General features: G+C 44.8%; 1 protein-coding gene across 4 annotated transcripts in view; it reads left to right on the top strand.

Annotated features, from left to right (window-relative positions):
- Nucleotides 1–22,761, top strand: part of LOC110536225 (single-stranded DNA-binding protein 3) — a 25,492-nt gene extending 2,731 nt beyond the window's left edge. Inside the window, exons 5-18 of one of the 4 annotated variants that reach the window (XM_021622000.2) lie at nucleotides 231–315; nucleotides 8,761–8,850; nucleotides 11,940–12,014; nucleotides 13,535–13,597; nucleotides 13,740–13,877; nucleotides 14,230–14,297; nucleotides 14,387–14,435; nucleotides 18,335–18,370; nucleotides 18,532–18,586; nucleotides 18,768–18,832; nucleotides 19,494–19,572; nucleotides 20,036–20,064; nucleotides 20,770–20,871; nucleotides 21,375–22,761. In XM_021622000.2, the coding sequence (XP_021477675.2) occupies nucleotides 231–315; nucleotides 8,761–8,850; nucleotides 11,940–12,014; nucleotides 13,535–13,597; nucleotides 13,740–13,877; nucleotides 14,230–14,297; nucleotides 14,387–14,435; nucleotides 18,335–18,370; nucleotides 18,532–18,586; nucleotides 18,768–18,832; nucleotides 19,494–19,572; nucleotides 20,036–20,064; nucleotides 20,770–20,871; nucleotides 21,375–21,404 (964 nt within the window). In that variant the 3' untranslated portion in view covers nucleotides 21,405–22,761. Of the gene's footprint in view, nucleotides 1–230; nucleotides 316–8,760; nucleotides 8,851–11,939; nucleotides 12,015–13,534; nucleotides 13,598–13,739; nucleotides 13,878–14,229; nucleotides 14,298–14,386; nucleotides 14,436–18,334; nucleotides 18,371–18,531; nucleotides 18,587–18,767; nucleotides 18,833–19,493; nucleotides 19,573–20,035; nucleotides 20,065–20,769; nucleotides 20,872–21,371 lie in introns of all 4 variants that reach the window. The other 3 variants (XM_021621916.2, XM_021622151.2, XM_021622077.2) reach the window with 3 other exon arrangements.

Raw genomic sequence — 22,761 nt, 5'->3', positions numbered from 1 at the left:
TCAATCAATGGAGGCTGCTCATGGGAGGACGGCTCATAACAATGGCTGGGATGGAGTCAATGGAATGGCATCAAATGTGGTTTTCATGTGGTTGATGCCATTCCATTATACTCCATTCCAGCAATTATTATGATCCGTCCTCCCATGAGCAGCCTCCACTGATGTCAATACACCATATTGTATCATGTACATTATTCCGTTGCTTCACAACCGGTATCTCTTGTCCACAGTGTATTCTGGGACCTGTATTGTGCTGCACCAGAACGAAGAGAGACGTGTGACCACTCCAGTGAAGCCAAGGCCTTCCATGATTACGTGAGTTCTGCTCCTCCTCATAAGACTTGCTGCTGCACATGTTGCTGGGGTTCTGCTGAAGAGCCTGGGCCCATTTTCATCAAGTGTCTGAGTGCTGATGTTGGATCAGGTCTCCCTGTCCAAATAATCGTATTCATTATGATCTTAAAGGGAAATCTGATCCTAAATCAGCCCTTCTACTCTGATATACTTTATGAATACAGTCCCTGGTTTCCTTTGAGCCTACATTAATGTAGAATGAGAGCGCACCTAGACGAGCGTAATTAAAAAGAATCAGGAGTTGGAAAGCAAACTTATGCAACGAGTACTTTCCTCTGCTGTTAGATCTAGACCTACTATATAGACCCATCGTCCTTGTTACCCCTTGTACGGTTTCGGTGCCTTGGGTAGTGGCGATAGAGAGACGTTTCTCTGCCTCTTTGTTTCTTGGGCCATACCTTCTAATCTTAATTTAATTGGCATCCAGTTGTACTCTCCTGCATATATAGCTGTTGTGTTGCTGCTGCACTCCTCTCTGGGTAGTGTACGGAGTATGTCATAGCAGTAGGACAGGATGTTTCAGAGCCATGTATGTGTAGCTATTTATCAGGCTTTGTGGACTTCAGGTCTGTCTGATGGATGAGGTATGTGTGATGGATCAGGTCTGTGTGATGGATCAGGTCTGTGAAGGTTCTAGTTTGCCAGGCTGTCCCGGCAGCGTCCTATAGCTGTCCATCCAGCTGACATCTTGCCCTGTCATTGGCCCTGATGATGACCCTCCGACAGTATGGAGCTTAAAGGCTTCTGGGAAAATGGTGCTGATGTCAGCATATCCTGAGTCAGACATGTCTGATCTGATGTGGACTCCCCCCCCCTCCCTGTTTCTCTACCGTGCTGCAGCTCTCTCCCCACCTCATTTCATCCCCCAGAGGAAAAATTCAGACCTGGGTGTTGTTCATTAGGGCTCCAAGCGGAAGGAAAAAAAACTGAAACAGGGAGGTATTACATGGACCTGTTTGCATATTGTGTCTTTTGCATGTTCAGAACACTATGCACTTGGGAAATGGCTTTAGGAGTGATGATGGGAGACTATCTCATACTACTGCTGGTCAGGCTTCTCCAGGACAAGTAGTCAAACTAGGGAGCATCCAAGAAGTCTTCCTCTTTCTATTTCCTTCCCTTTTCACTAGGAACCAAAACAGCCGAACAGGAAGGGGATCAACATGTTGTCCAATGAGAAATGCTTGTTTTCATTGCAAAACCTATTCTGTTGCAAAAACATTTAGCTATGATTTGCTATGGTGTGCACTAATGAGTACACCCTTCACTGATCTAAGAAGACAAGATAGGAGCCAGTATCATAGCAGAAGCTCACAAAGGGATGTGCTTCACCTGTACAGTGCTGCAGGCCACTAAGACCAGCCCAGACAAAGGAAAAGATACAAGTAGGAGAGGAGGCCACTGTAGACTTGAGATCCACCCATTGTGGGGTTGACATCACAGGAAGGGGTTAAAGCAGGGATGTTGGGCCTTGTTCTTGCCAGAGAGGGTTGTCAAGGAAACAACAGCCCTCCTGATCTGGCAGGTGACCTGGGAGCCAGTAGGAGGAGGGGGGACACAGCTGAGCCGCATCTGCCATTTCTTTCATTGGACCTAGTCTTTGTTATGCTAGCTAGCTAACAACCATACATCTTTAGCGTTAGGCTAGTGCTAGCCAACAGAAATGGACAGCTTTTTGACACAGAGACATGCTGTGATTGTGAAGAAGAGCAGTAGGGTCCTCAAATTAATAGGCTTGTTTGGTTTTTGAATACATTTGTTGACATGTCAATGAAACTAGTCAACTGTGTTATGTCTGTGGCAGTATCGAGAGATGGGATCCCTGTGTATCGATGTTGGTTCTTCCTGTGTTCACCTTAGGCTAGTACATGGACAGTGGGAACAGTGCTCTGACTTTGTTTGCGTGGGCCCAGACTTCCTTCTCTCTCTCGCTCTCTCTCTCTCTCGCTCGATCCCTCCCTTCTCCACCCCTGTCTCTCTTCTATATCTTTCTCTCGCTCTCTCTCGCGCGTTCTCTCTCGCTCGATCCCTCCCTTCTCCACCCCCTGTCTCTCTTCTATATCTTTCTCTCGCTCTCTCTCGCGCGTTCTCTCTCGCTCGATCCCTCCCTTCTCCACCCCCTGTCTCTCTTCTATATCTTATATCTTGCTCTCTCTCTCTCCCCCCTTTCAATTCAAAGGGTTTTATTGGCATGGGAAACATGTTTACATTTCCAAAGCAAGTGAAATAGACATTAAACAAGGGAAATAATCAAAAATTGACAGTAAACATTACTCACAAGTTTTTAAATAATATAGACATTTCAAATGTTATATTATTGGCTATGTACAGTGTTGTAACAAAGTGCAAATAGTTAAAGTACAACAGGGAAAATAAATAAACTGATAAATATAGGTTGTATTTACTTACAATGGTGTGACTCCACTGGTTGCCCTTTTCATGTGGTAACAGGTCACACATCTGGCTGCTGTGGTGGCACACTGGTATTTCACCTAATAGAGATGGTACTTTATCAAAATTGGATTTGTTTTCAATTTTTTTTGTGTTTTAATCTGAGGGAAATATGTTTCTATAATATGGTCATACATTTGACAGGAGGTTAGGAAGTGTAGCTCGGGTTCCACTTAATTTTGTGTGAACATAGGAAGACCTGTCTCTCAAGAGAAGACAGGCTATCGCAGCCTCTCAATATGCAAGGCCATGCTCACTGAGTCTGTATATAGTCAAAGCTTTTCTTAATTGTGGGTTAGTCACAGTGGTCAGGTATTCTGCCACTGTGTACTCTCTGTTTAGGACCAAATAACATTAGTTTGATCTTTTTTTGTTTTTTTGTTAATTCTTTCCAATGTGTCAAGTAATTCTCTTTTTGTTTTCGCATTTGATTGGGTCTAATTTTTTTTTTGTGTGTGCTCTAGGGCAACAGTGTCTAGGTGGAGTTTGTATTTGTGGTCCTGGCTGGGTGGTGGCTGGTGAGCTGGGCTATAGATGAGGGGTGCTGGCTGGGCTATAGATGAGGGGTGGTGGCTGGTGAGCTGGGCCATAGATGAGGGGTGCTTCCTGGCTGGGCTATAGATGAGGGGTGGTGGCTGGCTGGCTGAGCTATAGGTGGTGGCTGGTGGGCTGGCTGGGCTATAGATGAGGGGAGGTGGCTGGCTGGCTGGCTGGCTGGCCTATAGATGAGAGGAGATGGCTGGCTGGGCTATAGATGAGGGGAGGTGGCTGGCTGGGCTATAGATGAGGGGAGGTGGCTGGTTGGCTGGCTGGCCTATAGATGAGAGGAGATGGCTGGCTGGGCTATAGATGAGAGGAGGTGGCTGGCTGGGGTGGGGGGCCTCTAGATGGGGGAGGTGGCTGGCTGGGGTGGGGGGCCTCTAGATGGGGGAGGTGGCTGACTGGCTGGGCTGCTAACAGGCAGGAAAGCAGCGCTGCATCATGGCTCGTAAAGCGCAGACCCTCCCTCCTTCCCTGGCATATTCACGGTGGGTCTGACAGATGGTCCCCTGGGAACTCCGTCGCCATGGTGTCAGCCGCTGATTGATGGCTGTCAAGGAGCTAAGGGACAGATTGGAGGGGGGAGGGGCCACTGTAGCATATGCCCAACGACCAAGGGAGGAGCAGAGGGAATACGGAAAAGGGGAGAGCGAGAGAGAGAGGAGAGGGGGGCAATGGGAGAGAGGGGGGGGGGGGGGAGAGAGAGAGAGAGAGAGAGAGAGAGAGAGAGAGAGAGAGAGAAAACAAGGGGAGATGGAGGGGGGCAATGGGAGAGAGAGAGAGGGGGAAAGGAGAGAGAGGGGGGGTAAGGGGAGAGAGAGGACAAGGGGAGATGGTGGGAGAGAGGGAGATGGAGGGAGGGCAAGGGGAGAGAGAGGGGAGGGCAAGGGGAGGAGGCGGAGGAGGGTAAGAGGAGGAGGGCAAGGGGAGGATGGTTGAGTAGTAGAAGAGAGCCTGAGAGTTCTCTTCTCTGGGTCCTACTGCAAGGCCTTTCAGTTTCAAGTTTTATTGTCATGTGCACAGGTACAGTGAAATTCCTTTCTTGCAACAAAGCAGTAATCAATATCAGCAGTAAAAATGTTATACTATAAAGTAAAGTAGAACAAAAATGTACGAGAAATAGAAATAAGAACACTACTATTAAGTAAGCTATGTACAGGGTCAGTTAAAGTGTCAGTGCCAATGCCATATTTCCAATGTGCAGGGATACTGGAGTGGTAGATCTATATATAGGGGTAAGGTGACTAGTAGGGCTGGGGATTGCCAGGGACCTCATGATACATTGTTATCACAATACTTAAAGGCTGATACGAATTTCACGATTCTATATGTATTGTGAATTTATTGTGATTTGATGTTCCAAACATATTGCTCACCATACGCGTCTGCTGCAGAGAGACGAGAGAAATGAATTCTCATGGCTATCAGTCATGGAAATAAAAGTGCTGAAAACAAATTGGCTCCCTAATTAAAAAGATAGAGAACGAACTATGAAGGAAAAATACTGGAGTTTTGGTGCAGGTACAGCCAACTAGTGCAAAAATTATATTGCGATATTGTATCTATATTGTCAAAATGATACAATATATCGTCAAAAATAATTTCCCGATATGTAACTATCCCCCCCATCACTAGTGACTAGGCATCAGGATATACTATATGATAAACAGTGGCAGCAGCGTATATGATGATTGTGTGTGTAGACTCAGTGTGTGTCAGTGTGAGTGTACCTAGAGTCAGTGTGAGTGTACCTAGAGTCAGTGTGAGTGTACCTAGAGTCAGTGTGAGTGTACCTAGAGTCAGTGTGAGTGTACCTAGAGTCAGTGTGAGTGTACCTAGAGTCAGTGTGTGTCAGTGTGAGTGTACCAAGACTCAGTGTGAGTGTACCTAGAGTCAGTGTGTGTGAGTGTACCTAGAGTCAGTGCAAAAATAAAAGGATGAATGAAGATAGCTGTTTAGCAGTCTTATGGCTTGGGGATAGAAGCTGTTCAGGAGCCTGTTGGTGTCAGACTTGTTGCTCTGGTACAGCTTGCTGTGCGGAAGCTGAGAGAACAGTCTATGGCTTGGGTAGCTGGAGTCTTTTACAATTTTCTGGGCCTTCCTTACACACCACCTGATATAGAGGTCCTGGATGGCAGGCAGCTCAACCCCAGTGATGTACTGGGCTGTCCAGACCATCCTCTGTAGCGCCATGCAATCGACGGGGTTGCAGTTGCCATACCAAGCAGTGATGCAGCCAGTCAAGATGCTCTCAATGGTGCTTTTTGAGGATTTGTGGGCCCATGGCTTCCGAGTGGCGCAGCAGTCTAAGGCACTGCATCTCAGTGCTAGAAGCATCACTACAGACCCTGATTCGGTTCCAGGCTGTATCACAACTGGCCGTGATTGCGAGTCCCGTAGGCCGGTGCACAATTGGCCCAACTTCGTCCCGGTTTGGCCGGTGTAGGCCGTCATTGTAAATAAGAATTTGTTCTTAACTGACTTGCCTAGTTAAATAAAGGTTCAATTAAATGTTAAAAAAGCCAAATTTTTTCAACCTCCTGAGGGGGAAGGGACACTGTCATGCCTTCTTCACTACTGCATGTGTGTGCACCATTTTAAGTACTTAGTGATTGGACACAGAGGAACTTCTTTCAACCCGTTCCACTACAGCCCCGTTGATGTGGATGGGGGCGTTTGTCTGTTTTTGTACAGAGAGCACAACAACAGCGGCTGGGGCCTAGCCTTTCCTAACCCCTCTTTAATGACTCTGTATGAAACAAGGATCGCTTGGCCTAACTCTTAAACACACACACCGACCCAGAGGCATGGATCTAGTCTGTCATAAAGAAACCCTCCCCCACTCAGCTGCTCCACTCCTCAGACCCCCAGGCAACAGAGAATGACATCTGCCCCTTCCTGTACTAAAGTATCTGGTAGACCTGGCCCTCCTCTCCGGCAGCAGAACAGAGGTTACGTCCCAAATGGCTCCCTGTTCTCTATATAGTAGTGCACTATATAGGGCAGTGGTCAGCAACCCTTTCTGAGTCAAAATTCAAACGGAGCTCTATCTCTTAGATGAAAAACATGACTTAAAAGACATAAGCCTAGAAGTTAACACAAGCTTACATGAAGATAAACACTGGTGTGTGTTGGAAAAGGCCATTAACCTCTCTTGGGTAGGGGGCAGTATTTTCACGTCGGGATGAAAAGCGTGCCCAAAGTAAACTGTTAAAATAATGTCTGTGAATATAACAGAACTGATATGGCAGGCGAAACCCCGAGGACAAACCATCCAAAAATAATAATAATTCAGCCTGCTACTATTTTCAATGGCTGTCACTTTTATAAGGCAAAGTCCTCCCAGATTGCAGTTGCTAGGACTTCCACTAGATATCAACAGTCTTTTTAAAAATAGTTTCAGAGGCGCAGTGGTTAAGGACGCTGTTCTGCTGTGCCACCAGAGACTCTGGGTTCGCGCCCAGGCTCTGTCGTAACCGGCCGCGACTGGGAGGTCCGTGGTGCGACGCACAATTGGCCTAGAGTCGTCCGGGTTAGGGAGGGTTTGGCCGGTAGGGACGTGCCGGGCGTAGTGCGCTCTAACCAAGGTTGCCAGGTGCACGGACTCTCCTTCCGGGTTGGATGCGCGCTGTGTTAAGAAGCAGTGCGGCTTGGTTGGGTTGTGTATCGGAGGACGCATGACTTTCAACCTTCGTCTCTCCCGAGCCCGTATGGCAGTTGTAGCGATGAGACAAGATAGTAGCTACTAAAAACAATTGGTTAAAAAAAAAACTTTCAGGCTGGTTTTTGAGCCAGAAATTGTAGTTTGTAGTGTTTCAAAGCGCGTGAATGAGAGCGTGTTCATTGGTACTCCATCTTAAATTGTATAATTTATTTACATATTAGGGTACCTAAGGTTTGATTATAAACGTTGTTTGTTTGGGATTCATTTTGTTTGGGATTCATTTTGTATGGAGGGAAACTGGGTGGATTATTGACTGAAGCGTGCCAGCTAAATTGAGTTTTTTTGGATATAAAGAAGGACATTATCGAACTGGGAACTTTTGGAGTGCCAACAGAAGAAGATCATCAAAGGTAAGGCATTTATTATATCTCTATTTCTGACTTTCGTGTCGCACCTGCCTGGTTGAAATATGTTTTTCATGGTTTTGTATGCGGGGTGCTGTCCTCAGATAATCGCATGGTGTGCTTTCGCCGTAAAGCCTTTTTGGAATCTGACACAGCGGCTGGATTAGCAAGAAGTTAAGCTTTATTTTGATCTATTACACTTGTGATTTTATGAAAGTTTATGAAAGTCCTCATAGAGGCATTGAGGAGAATTGGAATTGCAGTTTACTTCCTGAATTGACTAAATTGAAATGGAATTGACCCCAGCCCTGGAATAGATATTGAGCAGAATTGTTATGGAACGTAACTATGACTGTTAATGATTTAGAAGTTATCATTCTCAGAGAGGATTGTGGGTTGATCACACTATTCTATGACATCAATACTAGTCTCTTAAAGCTGTGTATAGCTCTGTAGGCTCACTGCAGGAGTGGTAGTATTGAAGGATCCTCCCTGAACATAGCTAATTGTCTGTGTGTTCCAGTAACAGGCTGGCTTGGCCTCAGTGATGTCTGGTCCTTGCTGGCTCCCTCTGGCCTCACTTCTCTCCCTGCGGTGGTATTTCAGGGGCCCTGCAGGGCCCAGCCCAGATAAAATTAGGAAGGGGTGCAGTGAGTCGATATACCAGGGACCCTGAGTGTGTTGGCTATATCGACTCGCGACGTCTGAGTAGGTCTAGCGCTTTAGAGACTAGAGGGAGGTATGTGAAGGATAGCGTAAGGGGTGTGTGTGTGGCTTTTTGTTTTCAAGGTGTGTGTGAGTGCGCGTACGCATGCAGGGGTACTGTATACCCTTACTCCCCTACTTAGTACAGCTCTAGGGTCTCAACCTCCAATCTATAGCCATGGATACCAGATACTAATGTCAGTCTGTCCTGTAGGCATTAGCCTCTGGTCAAAGGCTCCTACTAAAGGAGAGAGAAAGTGTGTGACCAAAGCAAATGGTCCATTAGTGAATTATGGCCGTGGTTGAGACAGGAAATGGCCTAGCAGTAAGCTCTTGCTGTGCCTGAGCACTTTGAAGTGAAGGAGTGAATCCCACAGATTCTTATCAAATCTACTGGGCCCCTGCTGGATCAGCACATTTGGCTGTGCAATTAGATTCCCACTCTGTGAAACTTTTATGTGTATCTGTTGTTTAGCAATCCATCTATCTAATGGCTATGCTGTCTATGATTCCAGACATGTTGAATAACACATGTTGAAAGGTTTTTTTAACCCTACAAACTCATACAAAGCAAACCAGTTAGATCTGCAACCCGTATTTCCGATGAAACCCCTCTAACTGGCGTTTGTTTTATGTTTCCAGAGTGCTGCTGCAGCCCCCAGTCCTGTGATGGGGGGGATTCCCCCTGGAGAGGGGATTGCCAGTGGACCCATGCCCCCTGGATTCTTCCAGGTCACTGATTTCTACCACTCACACACTCAATTTACACTCTATGGCAGGGGTAGGCCACTAGATTCAGCTGCGGGATGATTTATTTTGGAGAGAATGGAACATAATTATAATCATTTGTACACTGCAAATTGACTACAACTATAGAAATATAGATTTTATTTGAAAATAACAATACATTTTTGAGGTGAATTTTATTTTTTCCTGGTGATTTTTGTCTTTTTTTTTACCCAATATAAACATTCTTATTACTATTTTCTTTTGGCCCGCATGCCAGCTGTTGCCGACCCCTGCTCTATGGCAGTGGTTCCCAATTATTTCCTTTCTGAGGACCACCAGATAGATCTCTTTATTAGAATTTTATGGAGGGAAATGTGTGGAGCACCTGAAGTACTCTCCCTGACCACAAGTGGTCCCAGGACCACAGGTTGGAGACTACTGCTTTAGTTGCTGAATCCTAATTTGAGATCCACAATGTCACATCCACTGATGTCAATAAAGCATCGCTAAGTTACTGTATGTGTGATTCTCAAGTAAAGATTTTAGCCTGCATGCATGAGCCACACTATTGTGCAACTTTCCCCTCTCTCATCTGCTCGACTGTCTCTCTGTTCTACCACCCTGCTGATGTGCTTTCCACATCTGTAGCTGTTGTGTGGTGTTTCAATGATGCTCTGCTGTGGTCTGTAGCCAAGTCTCTGCTCTGAGCCTGTGGTTTGTAGCCAAGTCTCTGCTCTGAGCCTGTGGTTTGTAGCCAAGTCTCTGCTCTGAGCCTGTGGTCTGTAGCCAAGTCTCTGCTCTGAGCCTGTGGTCTGTAGCCTTGTTTCTGCTCTGAGCCTGTGGTCTGTAGCCTTGTTTCTGCTCTGAGCCTGTGGTCTGTAGTAGAGGTCGACCGATTATGATTTTTCAATACCGATACTGATTATTTGAGGACCAAAACAGCCGATACCGATTAATCAGACAATTTTTTAAAATGTTATATATATATATATTTTTGTACATTTATTTGTTATAATGACAATTACAACAACACTGAATGAACACTTATTTTAACTTAATATAATACATCAATAAAATCAATTTAGCTTCAAGTAAATAATGAAACATGTTCAATTTTGTTTAAATAATGCAAAAACAAAGTGTTGGAGAAGAAAGTAAAAGTGCAATATGTGCTATGTAAGAAAGCTACGGTTTCAGTTCCTTGCTCAGAACATAAGAACATATGAAAGCTGGTGGTTCCTTTTAACATGAGTCTTCAATATTCCCAGGTAAGAAGTTTTAGGTTGTAGGAATTATAGGACTATTTCTCTCTCTACCATTTGTATTTCATTAACCTTTGACTATTGGATGTTCTTATAGGCACTTTAGTATTGACAGTGTAACAGTATAGCTTCCGTCCCTCTCCTCGCTCCTCCCTGGGCTCGAACCAGCAACACAACGACAACAGCCACCATCGAAGCAGCGTTACCCATGCAGAGCAAGGGGAACAACTACTAGAAGGCTCAGAGCGAGTGACGTTTGAAACGCTATTAGCGCGCACTAACTAGCTAGCCATTTCACTTCGGTTTCACCAGCCTCATGGCGGGAGTTGATAGGCTTGAAGTCATAAACAGCGCAATGCTTGACGCACAACAAAGAGCTGCTGGCAAAACGCACAAAAGTGCTGTTTGAATGAATGTTTACGCGCCTGCTTCTGCCTACCACCGCTCAGTCAGATACTTAGATACTATTTGTATGCTCAGTCAGATTATATGCAATGCAGGACACGCTAGATAATATCTAGTAATATCATCAACCATGTGTAGTTATGATTGATTTTTTTTTATAAGATAAGTTTAATGCTAGCTAGCAACTTACCTTGGCTTACTGCATTCGCGTAACAGGCAGTCAGGCTCCTTGTAGAGTGCAACGAGAGAGAGGCAGGTCGTTATTGCGTTGGACTAGCTAACTGTAAGGTTGCAAGATTGGATCCCTCGAGCTGACAAGGTGAAAATCTGTTCTGCCCCTGAACAAGGCAGTTAACCCACTGTTCCTAGGCCGTCATTGAAAATAAGAATGTGTTCTTAACTGACTTGCCTAGTTAAATAAAGGTAAATCGGCGCCCAAAAATACTGATATCCGATTGTTATGAAAACTTGAAATCGGCCCTAATTAATCGGCCATTCCGATTAATCGGTCGACCTCTCGTCTGTAGTCTAGTTTCTGCTCTGAGCCTGTGGTCTGTAATCTAGTCTCTGCTCTGAGCCTATGGCTGCGTCCACATGGTACCCTATTCTCTACATAGCACACTGCTCTGGTCAAAAGTAGGGAATAGTGTGCCGTTTGGGAAGCAGCCTGTGTTTTTAGTAGACATCAGAAAATAATTTGTCTGTCTACCCACTCAGTGTACTGTAGTGAAACCGGGAGGTGCAGTTGGGCCTAAACCTTAATCGAGAAATCGAAAGGTGCTGTAACACCTGCCGTAAATCAATACCTCATGAGGATAAACTCTTGGCAGCTTTCCCTCTAGTGAAAGTCAAACCACACACTTCTGTTTCTTCAAGTAGGCATGTTGTCTCTAGGATTAGTCCTAGATGTTTGTGTTTTGAAAACCAGAGAAGTAATTACAGTATATGTAGCCCAACTCAGTGTGTGAGCGAAAGAGACATACACACGCACAGAGATCTCCCTTTTTCAGAGTCATTTGAATATGTAAATGTTGTTAATTAAGCCACCCTATTACCAGAAGCATTGGCCCACAATGACAGTGTTTGGGGGCAGCAATGTAAAGCTAATTGCATAGGGCTTAATTAATGCTGTGGTAATTGGCAGAGGGGGAAATTGGCAGTGATGACAAGCTGGAGGCTGGCTGCTATTCTGACTGGCAGGCATCACAGCACACATCCTCTATCTTTTCCGCTCTCTCTCTCTTCTTGCACTCTCTTCTACTGTGGAGTGAATAATCAACAGATATACCGGGCAGCTTTTTGCATTTGCACACCAGCTTCTCACTCTCTCCTCTGCTCAGCTCAGTAACCCTCCTTTCTCTACCTCCCTCCCTCTGTGTCTGTCTTCCCCTCTCTCTGTCGCTCTCTGTCTCTGTGACGCCACAGGGTGCTCCTGGTCCCCAGGGCTCTCCTCACCCCCAGCCTCCTCTCCCTAACAGTATGATGGGACCACAAAGCCAGGTACTGCTGCTCTCCCCGCTAGATGTGTCCCAAATCGCACCCTCATCTGTATATAGTGGACTACATTTGACCTGGGGCCCTGGTGAAAAGTAGTGCACTATATTTAGAATATGGTGTGATTTTAAATTGGGACGCAGCCTCTGTCTCTCTGTTGGAGCTCTGTGTTTCTCTTTGTGCTTTCCTATTGGGAAGACGACTGTCGTTTCACCGCCGTGGCGCCTCCATGCTATTTCTGTCTGTACGCTCTATGCTTCCACATCTGTCATTCGGCTTGACGCTTTTGGCGGCAGCGCAGAAACATTGTTAAAACGAAGCGTGATATAGGAAACCGTTATTGTAGATGTTCTATCAAATGTTATTAGTCACATGCTCCGAATACAGCAGGCGTAGACCTTACAGTGAAATGCTTACTTACAAGCCCTTAACCAGCAATGTTTTAAGAAGTTAAGAAGAAAAACGTGTCAAGTAAAAAAAAAATAGATAAGTAGAAAATAAAAGTAACATAATTAAACAGCAGCAGTAAAATAACAGTAGCGAGGCTATATACAGGGTGTTACGGTACAGAGTCAATGTGGAGGCTATATACAGGGGGTACCGGTACAGAGTCAATGTGGAGGCTATATACAGGGTGTTACGGTACAGAGTCAATGTGGAGGCTATATACAGGGGGTACCGGTACAGAGTCAATGTGGAGGCTATATACAGGGTGTTACGGTACAGAGTCAATGTGGAGGCTATATACAGGGGGTACCGGTACAGAGTCAATGTGAAGGCTATATACAGGGGGTACCAGTACAGGGGGTACCAGTACAGAGTCAATGTGAAGGCTATATACAGGGGGTACCGGAACAGAGTCAATGTGGAGGCTATATACAGGGTGTTACGGTACAGAGTCAATGTGGAGGCTATATACAGGGGGTACCGGTACAGAGTCAATGTGAAGGCTATATACAGGGGTTACCGGTACAGAGTCAATGTGGAGGCTATGTACAGGGGGTACCGGTACAGAGTCAATGTGAAGGCTATATACAGGGGGTACCGGTACAGAGTCAATGTGGAGGCTATATACAGGGGGTACCGGTACAGAGTCAATGTGAAGGCTATATACAGGGGGTACCAGTACAGGGGGTACCAGTACAGAGTCAATGTGAAGGCTATATACAGGGGGTACCGGTACAGAGTCAATGTGGAGGCTATATACAGGGTGTTACGGTACAGAGTCAATGTGGAGGCTATATACAGGGGGTACCGGTACAGAGTCAATGTGAAGGCTATATACAGGGGTTACCGGTACAGAGTCAATGTGGAGGCTATGTACAGGGGGTACCGGTACAGAGTCAATGTGGAGGCTATATACAGGGGGTACCGGTACAGAGTCGACATACACGTTATAGATATTACAAGTGAAGCAATTACCTCCCTTATGAATGGTTGCAATGGTTGTTTCTTCAGTATAATTGTGCTGATGTTATGTTGTGATGGAACACAAAATGTAAATTAATTGTTATTTGTGTTTGTAGTCTTTCATGAACCCACGATTCACCGCAGGCCCACGAGGCCCTCCTATCAGAATGGGCAACCAGGTAAACAAACTACAGTACCCAGCATTCTCCACCAACATCACCATACAATACTGTCATCAGTCTACCCAGTCTACTGTTGTTTAACAAAGAGATTTACCTCCGTATGAGTTATCCCTCCCTCTTTCCCCTGTCTGTCTTGTAGCCTCCTGGCGGTGGCCCTGGCCCCCATCTCATGCTCCAAACCATGGATCACACACGACCACAAGGCCATCCTAACTTGGGACCAATGCAGAGGATGAGTGGGCCTCGAGGCATGGGCCCTATGGGGCCAGGACCCCAGGTAGGCCACTACTGTTCTGCTCCTATTATATATAGTAATGTTACACCCCCGTCTGTAGGCAGCCGTTATATCAGACTGGTAATGTTATACCCCCATCTGTAGGCAGCCGTTATATCAGACTGGTAATGTTACACCCCCATCTGTAGGCAGCCGTTATATCAGACTGGTAATGTTACACCCCCGTCTGTAGGCAGCCGTTATCTCTAAGCAGTTTACAAAATGTCTGTAGTCGTTCACAGACTAGCCCCCTGATTATTGAAACTGCCTGTCACCATCACCCATCCAGTCTGTCTCGGTTCTTGGCCTTGGTTCGGTCTGGTTATGGTAGTCTGATTCTTAGTTGTCGTTGCAGAACTTTGGTGGTGGGATGCGGCCTCCACATAACGCCATGGGCCCTGGGATGCCAGGAGTGAACATGATGTGAGCCTTGTCTCTATTACTCTCCTTTCACATGATGCATCTCCAGTGTGTGTTGTTTTCTAACTGGGGTTTCTCTCGTCACAATGCAGGGGCCCAGGTGCTGGACGACCATGGCCCAATCCGAACAACGGCAACTCAGTGAGTCCAACTTCCCCTCTAGACACGGAGTACACAATACATTAGGAACACCTTTCTAATATTGAGTTGCATCCCCCATTTGCCCTCAGAACAGCCTCAATTTGTTGGAGCATGTACTCTACAAGGTGTCGGGGGATACTGGCCCGTGTTAAAAATCCTTCTTTAACCTGTCTCCTCCCCTTCATCTACAGTCGTGGCCAAAAGTTTTGAGAATGACACAAATATTAACTTAATTTGCTGCATTAGTTTGTATGATGGCAATTTGCATATACTCCAGGATGTTATGAAGAGTGATCAGATGAATTGCAAAGTCCCTATTTGCCATGCAACTGAACTGAATCCCCCAAAAACATTTCCACTGCATTTCAGCCCTGCCACAAAAGGACTAGCTGACTTCATGTCAGTGATTCTCTCGTTAACACAGGTGTGAGTGTTGACGAGGACAAGGCTGGAGATCACTCTGTTATGCTGATTGAGTTTGATTAACAGACTGGAAGCTTCAAAAGGAGGGTAGTGCTTGGAATCATTGTTCTTCATCTGTCAACCATGGTTACCTGCAAGGAAACACGTGCCGTCATCATTGCTTTGCACAAAAAGGGCTTCACAGGCAAGGATATTGCTGCCAGTAGGATTGCACCTAAATCAACCATTTATCGGATCATCAAGAACTTCAAGGAGGGCGCCCAAGAAAGTCTGGCAAGCGCCAGGACCGTCTCCTAAAGTTGATTAAACAGCGGGATCGGGGCACCACCAGTACGTACAGAGCTTGCTCAGGAATGGCAGCAGGCAGGTGTGAGTGCACCTCATCTGCACACACAGTGAGGAAAATACTTTTGGAGGATGACCTGGTGTCAAGAAGGGCAGCAAAGAAGTCACTTCTCTCCAGGAAAAACATCAGGGACAGACTGATAGTCTGCAAAAGGTACAGGGATTGGAATGCTGAGGACTGGGGTAAAGTCATTTTCTCTGATGAATCCCCTTTCCGATTGTTTGGGGCATCTGGAAAAAAGCTTGTCCGGGGAAGACAAGGTGAGCGCTATCATCAGTCCTGTGTCATGCCAACAGTAAAGCATCCTGAGACCATTCATGTGTGGGGTTGCTTCTCAGCCAAGGGAGTGGGCTCACTCACAATTTTGCCTAAGAACACAGCCATGAATAAAGAATGGTACCAACACATCCTCCGAGAGCAACTTCTCCCAACCATCTAGAGCAGAGACTGGACTACAATTTGGTGACATACAATGCCTTTTCCAGCATGATGGAGCACCTTGCCGTAAGGCAAAAGTGATAACTAAGTGACTCGGGGGGGGAAAAAACATAGATATTTTGGTTCCATGGCCAGGAAACTCCCCAGACCTTAATCCCATTGAGAACTTGTGGTCAATCCTCAAGAGGCGGATGGACAAACAAAACCACACAAATTCTGACAAACTCCAAGCATTGATTATGCAAGAATGGGCTGCCATCAGTCAGGATGTGGCCCAGAAGTTAATTGACAGCATGACAGGGCAGATTGCAGAGGTCTTGAAAAAGAAGTGTCAACACTGCAAATATTGACTCTTTGCATCAACTTTATGTAATTGTCAATAAAAGCCTTTGATACTTATGAAATGCTTGTAATTATACTTCAGTATTCCATAGTAACATCTGACTAAAATATCTCAAGACACTGAAGCAGCAAACTTTGTGGAAATTAATGTTTGTGTCGTTCTCAACTTTTGGCCACAACTGTACACTGATTTGAAGTGGATGTAACAAGTGACAGCAATAAGAGATCATGATATATATATATATATATATATATGTGTGTATGTGTATGTGTATGTGTATATATATATATATATATATATATATATATATATATACATACACATACACATACACATACACACATATATATATATATATATACACATACATATACATACACACAGTGCCTTGCGAAAGTATTCAGCCCCCTTGAACTTTGCGACCTTTTGCCACATTTCAGGCTTCAAACATAAAGATGTAAAACTGTATTTTTTTGTGAAGAATCAACAACAAGTGGGACACAATCATGAAGTGGAACGACATTTATTGGATATTTCTAACTTTTTTAACAAATCAAAAACTGAAAAATTGGGCGTGCAAAATTATTCAGCCCCTTTACTTTCAGTGCAGCAAACTTTCTCCAGAAGTTCAGTGAGGATCTCCGAATGATCCAATGTTGACCTAAATGACTAATGATGATAAATACAATCCACCTGTGTGTAATCAAGTCTCCTTATAAATGCACCTGCACTGTGATAGTCTCAGAGGTCCGTTAAAAGCGCAGAGAGCATCATGAAGAACAAGGAACACACCCAGGCAGGTCCGAGATACTGTTGTGAAGAAGTGTAAAGCCGGATTTGGATACAAAAAGATTTCCCAAGCTTTAAACATCCCAAGGAGCACTGTGCAAGCGATAATATTGAAATGGAAGGAGTATCAGACCACTGCAAATCTACCAAGACCTGGCCATCCCTCTAAACTTTCAGCTCATACAAGGAGAAGACTGATCAGAGATGCAGCCAAGAGGCCCCTGATCACTCTGGATGAACTGCAGAGATCTACAGCTGAGGTGGGAGACTCTGTCCATAGGACAACAATCAGTCGTATATTGCACAAATCTGGCCTTTATGGAAGAGTGGCAAGAAGAAAGCCAATTCTTAAAGATATCCATAAAAAGTGTTGTTTAAAGTATGCCACAAGCCACCTGGGAGACACACCAAACATGTGGCAGAAGGTGCTCTGGTCAGATGAAACCAAAATTGAACTTTTTGGCAACAACGTTATGTTTGGCGTAAAAGCAACACAGCTGAACACACCATCCCCACTGTCAAACATGGTGGTGGCAGCATCATGGTTTGGGCCTGCTTTTCTTCAGCAGGGACAGGGAAGATGGTTAAAATTGATGGGAAGATGGATGGAGCAAAATACAGGACCATTCTGGAAGAAAACCTGATGGAGTCTGCAAAAGACCTGCGACTGGGATGGAGATTTGTCTTCCAACAAGACAATGATCCAAAACATAAAGCAAAATCTACAATGGAATGGTTCAAGAATAAACCTATCCAGGTGTTAGAATGGCCAAGTCAAAGTCCAGACCTGAATCCAATTGAGAATCTGTGGAAAGAACTGAAAACTGCTGTTCACAAATGCTCTCCATCCAACCTCACTGAGCTCGAGCTGTTTTGCAAGGAGGAATGGGAAAAAATGTCAGTCTCTCGATGTGCAAAACTGATAGAGACATACCCCAAGCAACTTACAGCTGTAATCGCAGCAAAAGGTGGCGCTACAAAGTATTAACTTAAGGGGGCTGAATAATTTTGCACGCCCAATTTTTCAGTTTTTGATTTGTTAAAGTTTGAAATATCCAACAAATGTCGTTCCACTTCATGATTGTGTCCCACTCGTTGTTGATTCTTCACAAAAAAATACAGTTTTATATCTTTATGTTTGAAGCCTGAAATGTGGCAAAAGGTCGCAAAGTTCAAGGGGGCCGAATACTTTCGCAAGGCACTGTATGTATATATTATACACACCATGATGTTGCCTGTTCAGATTGCAGCAGTCTGTGTCTGACCTCTCTCAGTAAGAGCTCTGGAGATCTAATGCATTACCAAGTTCCCCAGTCCTGGATGTAATTGTAGTATTATATAGGCTACATCCTAAATGGCACCCTATTCCCTTTATAGCGCCTTACACAACCCACAAGGCCCCTGTTCAAAGAAGTGCACTATATAGGGTGCGGGACACCCCCAGCTTCCATGTAAGCTAGATAATGATATGGCTGCGATGCTAAAATGATGAATGATACCGTTTCGAGAGGTGAACACCGATTTAGATTCCCTGTTCCTGTAATGTTGTGGTTGTTTCAGATGCCTTACTCATCACCTTCTCCTGGAGCATATGGGGTAAGTGCTCTCTGACGACCTCTCTCACACACACACTTCAGTCAGATACCAGTATATTATTGTTTTCGTGTTTGTAGATTTGACCCTGGTACAGATACATTGCTGGTTTTGTGATTCACTGTTTAATTATAAATGTGTTGTGTTCTTCTGACACTCTAAAGGGGGGTTCTGGTGGAGGGGGACCCACTGGAACACCCGTTATGCCCAGCCCTGCGGGTAGGTACTCCATAGTCCACCTTGGGGAATAGGAATTAATGTAAAAATGTTTTGACAAATAACCGTCATCTTCAATGAGTGTGTTTGCCACCTTGGCTGTTCTCATTGCCCGAAGTACACTTGTCTATTGATTATCATAATAATAATAATTGAGATTGATTGCTTATCAACCACTTTTCAGACTCTAACAACTCTGGGGACAACCTCTACACTATGATCAACACTGGACCTGGCAACCGATCAAATGTGAGTTTGCTTCTCATACCAGCCCTCTCAAATCTGTTGTAGTAGTCACTTTGTTTCATGTTTCTTCATCGCCAGATAACTTTTAAGATACGATTATAAGAAACATTAACTAGTCCTACATAATGAAACTGTTCATCCCAAATGGCACCCTATTCCCTATATAGTGCACTATGGGCCCTGGACAAAATAACTGTTGTTATAAAGGGTGCCTTTTGGGACCCTATATAACTCTATTGGGACATACCCTGTTTCTACCTGGCTTACTCTATTGGGACATACCCTGTTTCTACCTGGCTTACTCTATTGGGACATACCCTGTTTCTACCTGGCTTACTCTATTGGGACATACCCTGTTTCTACCTGGCTTACTCTGTTGGGACATACCCTGTTTCTACCTGGGTTACTCTGTTGGGACATACCCTGTTTCTACCTGGGTTACTCTGTTGGGACATACCCTGTTTCTACCTGGCCTAGTCTGTTGGGACATACCCTGTTTCTTCCTGGCCTAGTCTGTTGTGACATACTCTGTTGGGACATGCCCTGTTTCTTCCTGGCCTACCCTGTTGGGACATGCCCTGCTTCTTCCTGGCCTAGTCTGTTGTGATAGTGGTGCCTGTCCTGTTGACATGTATAGTAAGGCAGTGCTTGTCTCCCGCTACAGTTCCCTATGGGCCCTGGCTCTGACGGACCCCTGGGGGCCATGGCAGGCATGGAACCACACCACATGAATGGATCGCTAGGTAAAGCACTGCACTCTATTCTGCCAGTGGTTACCATACAACATATAGTCCTCAAGTGCCAATTGGGGTTGTGTTCAGTTTAGAACAGTATTGACTAACCAGTGCATGACTAGTTGGGAGTAGTTGTTCATTCAGACAATCTGAACGTAGGCTCCCTCAATGGTGGTGTCTCAAATGACACCCTAATCCCTATATAGTGCACTACTTTTGACCAGGGCCCATAGGGTTCTGGTGAAAAGTAGTGCACCATATCGGGAATGGGGTGCCATTTGGGACTCAAGGTACAGTGTAGTAGACCAACCAGTAATGTGACGCAAGGAGACATATATTCTCAGCAATAGTGCCAGGCTTTAGCATACATATATCTTCAGCATACATATGACCTGTTGCATTATTAGTTCAGTAAAGGATCGTAACGTTTTAATTTCAGTGTTCATGAACTATAAACTTTTATTTTTTTTAGGCTCTGGTGATCTGGACGGACTCAACAAGGTGAATACTATAACATGGCTATACATATAGATTACTAGCAAAACATGACAAATCATTTGGACTAATTTGTGCAATACGTTTCTATTGAACTTCTTGTTTAGCCTGGGCCCAGATCTGTTGTCTCCTCCTATAGCCTGGGCCCAGATCTGTTGTCTCCTCCTATAGCCTGGGCCCAGATCTGTTGTCTCCTCCTATAGCCTGGGCCCAGATCTATTGTCTCCTCCTATAGCCTGGGCCCAGATCTGTTGTCTCCTCCTATAGCCTGGGCCCAGATCTGTTGTCTCCTCCTATAGCCTGGGCCCAGATCTATTGTCTCCTCCTATAGCCTGGGCCCAGATCTGCTGTCTCCTCCTATAGCCTGGGCCCAGATCTGTTGTCTCCTCCTATAGCCTGGGCCCAGACCTGTTGTCTCCTCCTATAGCCTGGGCCCAGACCTGTTGTCTCCTCCTATAGCCTGGGCCCAGACCTGTTGTCTCCTCCTATAGCCTGGGCCCAGATCTGTTGTCTCCTCCTATAGCCTGGGCCCAGATCTGTTGTCCCCTCCTATAGCCTGGGCCCAGATCTGTTGTCTCCTCCTATAGCCTGGGCCCAGACCTTTTTCTGCTCTTGCCAACTCCAGCGCTGTCAATGTCAAGAGGGACAATGACGACACTTAGACTACTTGTTGTTGCCTATTTACTTAGTCTCTTTCCTGCCTCCTCGCAGAACTCTCCAAACCATCTAAGTGGCATTAGTAACCCTCCTGGAACCCCGAGGGACGGTGACGAGTTGGGTGGGAACTTCCTGCACTCCTTTCAGAGTGAGAATGTAAGTCCCCTTCTCACCATGCAATATAAAACGTTTTAATGTGTTTTAGTGTAGGAGAGGATAAAATTATAAGTGTTGAAGAAAATGTTTTTTTAAATTGTTTCCTGTTGAACAAGATCAGGTAGTCACTCCATGTTTCAGTCAGTTTTCTTCCAATTAGTGCCTAGTGAGAAACAACCCAGCTGAGGCCACTGTGTTGCCAGTAACTATAAGTAGTGCCTATATGGCAGTATTGACTCCACAGTAAAGCTACGGTCATGGCACTTTGACACCCAAAGGAAGCTACAGTGACAGCATCATTGTGACAGCAACATTGACTCTACAGTGGCAGTGTACTGTGGGGGCACTGGGCAGTTGCCAAATAAGGTTTTTGGGGGCTAGAGTGAGGAAGTGCATTTCCTTTCTACAGTTACAGTATGTGTTCTATTGTTTGTTGTGTGTGTGTGTCATGCCATTAGCGTAAGCTCTCCTGATTTTAACTCTTTGTCTGTGCCCCTCAGCAGTACTCCCCTACCATGACGATGAGTGTGTGAACTCCCCCTCAATCTGCCATCACTCAGAGGATCTGAGCTCATAACAGGACATGGCCAAAACGTATCAGCACAGAACCAGGGACAGGCGCCATTTTGGTTCCACGCAATTCCAGAATGCTGATATGCGAATTTTCAAAATGGCGACTTCTTGCTCCTCTTCGTTCCAAATGAAGGACAGTTCTTCATTCATCACCACCCCAAGTGTGACACAACCAGCTACTGAAACTACTGCATACATGACTATTTTTTTTAAATTATTTGCAGAAATGATTATTCCCCCCCTGCCCAGCAAAGAAAATGGTCAAAGTTGACCTCTTATGATTTTATTATTGGTTTGTGATGCAAGATGTTCTGTCCAGGTTTCAACTTATAGCCACCTAAAACACTGATGTGCATTAAGCATTGTAAACTAGGAAAAACTCTCAATATTTTTTTTTCTTTTTTTTCATATTTCAGGTCCTGCATTCAGCCACGCAGTATGTGTCACAAAATGAGTCTGAAAACAGGCGTCTGAATCTGCCTTTAACTCTGTGACAACTCCTTTAAATGACTTTGTCCCTATGTACTATTTATCCATATTTTAAGGGGAAGTGATGTGATCGAACTGGGCCTTTTTAACAGTTTAAGTGCTCAGTGGGTTTTTAAAAAGTGAAATTGGATCCCATTCAATGTGTCGACAAAATCTCATCGATAAGGAATGTTTTGTGGGTTATGGTTTTGTCGATGAGGAGAGCAATCTAATTCTGCACTGGTTTATTCAGCTTTTTATTTAAACAGTCTCACTGATGTTCTTGTTCTCTGTCAAGGGGGAAAGCAAACTTGGGCTAAACTGTGGGTTTGGAAACAACAGAGGTGCAGGAACGCTGAGATCTGTGAACAACATACTACCTAGCGCTGCTCCAGTCCACATGTGATGTGTGTTTAACCTCTTCCCTGCCTGTGCTTAACACTCTGTCCTTTTTCTCAACATCGTTGTAGCCGTGGTTTCCTACTGTTCCATCTGGATGATGTGACGGTGGAAGAGTTAAACCCATTGTAACTTGAGATGCATATTGGTAGATGATAGTTTCTTTTTCTCCGGGTATTTTTTGTTTATTTTTTTGTCTCCTTATTGCGTTTTTAAAATATTTTGATACCAATTTGACTGTATATTGACCCAGTTATTTTGAAATTAGTCCAACGCTTTCTAAACCATAAACTTAGAGGCAGTCTTGTAAATGTGATAAAAGGTTTATTTCATTTTCTGTGAATATTAAGCGTTATACACCTCTGTCCCAGGTTGCCTTGATTTACTGCTGTTTTCTTTATTTCAAACTGAGGAAAGAATGCTTGTTAATATCATTTTACAATGACTCAA

This window comes from Oncorhynchus mykiss, chromosome 1 (genome assembly GCF_013265735.2).
Source record: "Oncorhynchus mykiss isolate Arlee chromosome 1, USDA_OmykA_1.1, whole genome shotgun sequence".
NCBI classification, from domain to species: Eukaryota; Metazoa; Chordata; class Actinopteri; order Salmoniformes; family Salmonidae; genus Oncorhynchus; species Oncorhynchus mykiss.
Note: the sequence above shows the minus strand (reverse complement) of the source record. Positions and strands in the feature narration are given on the sequence as shown.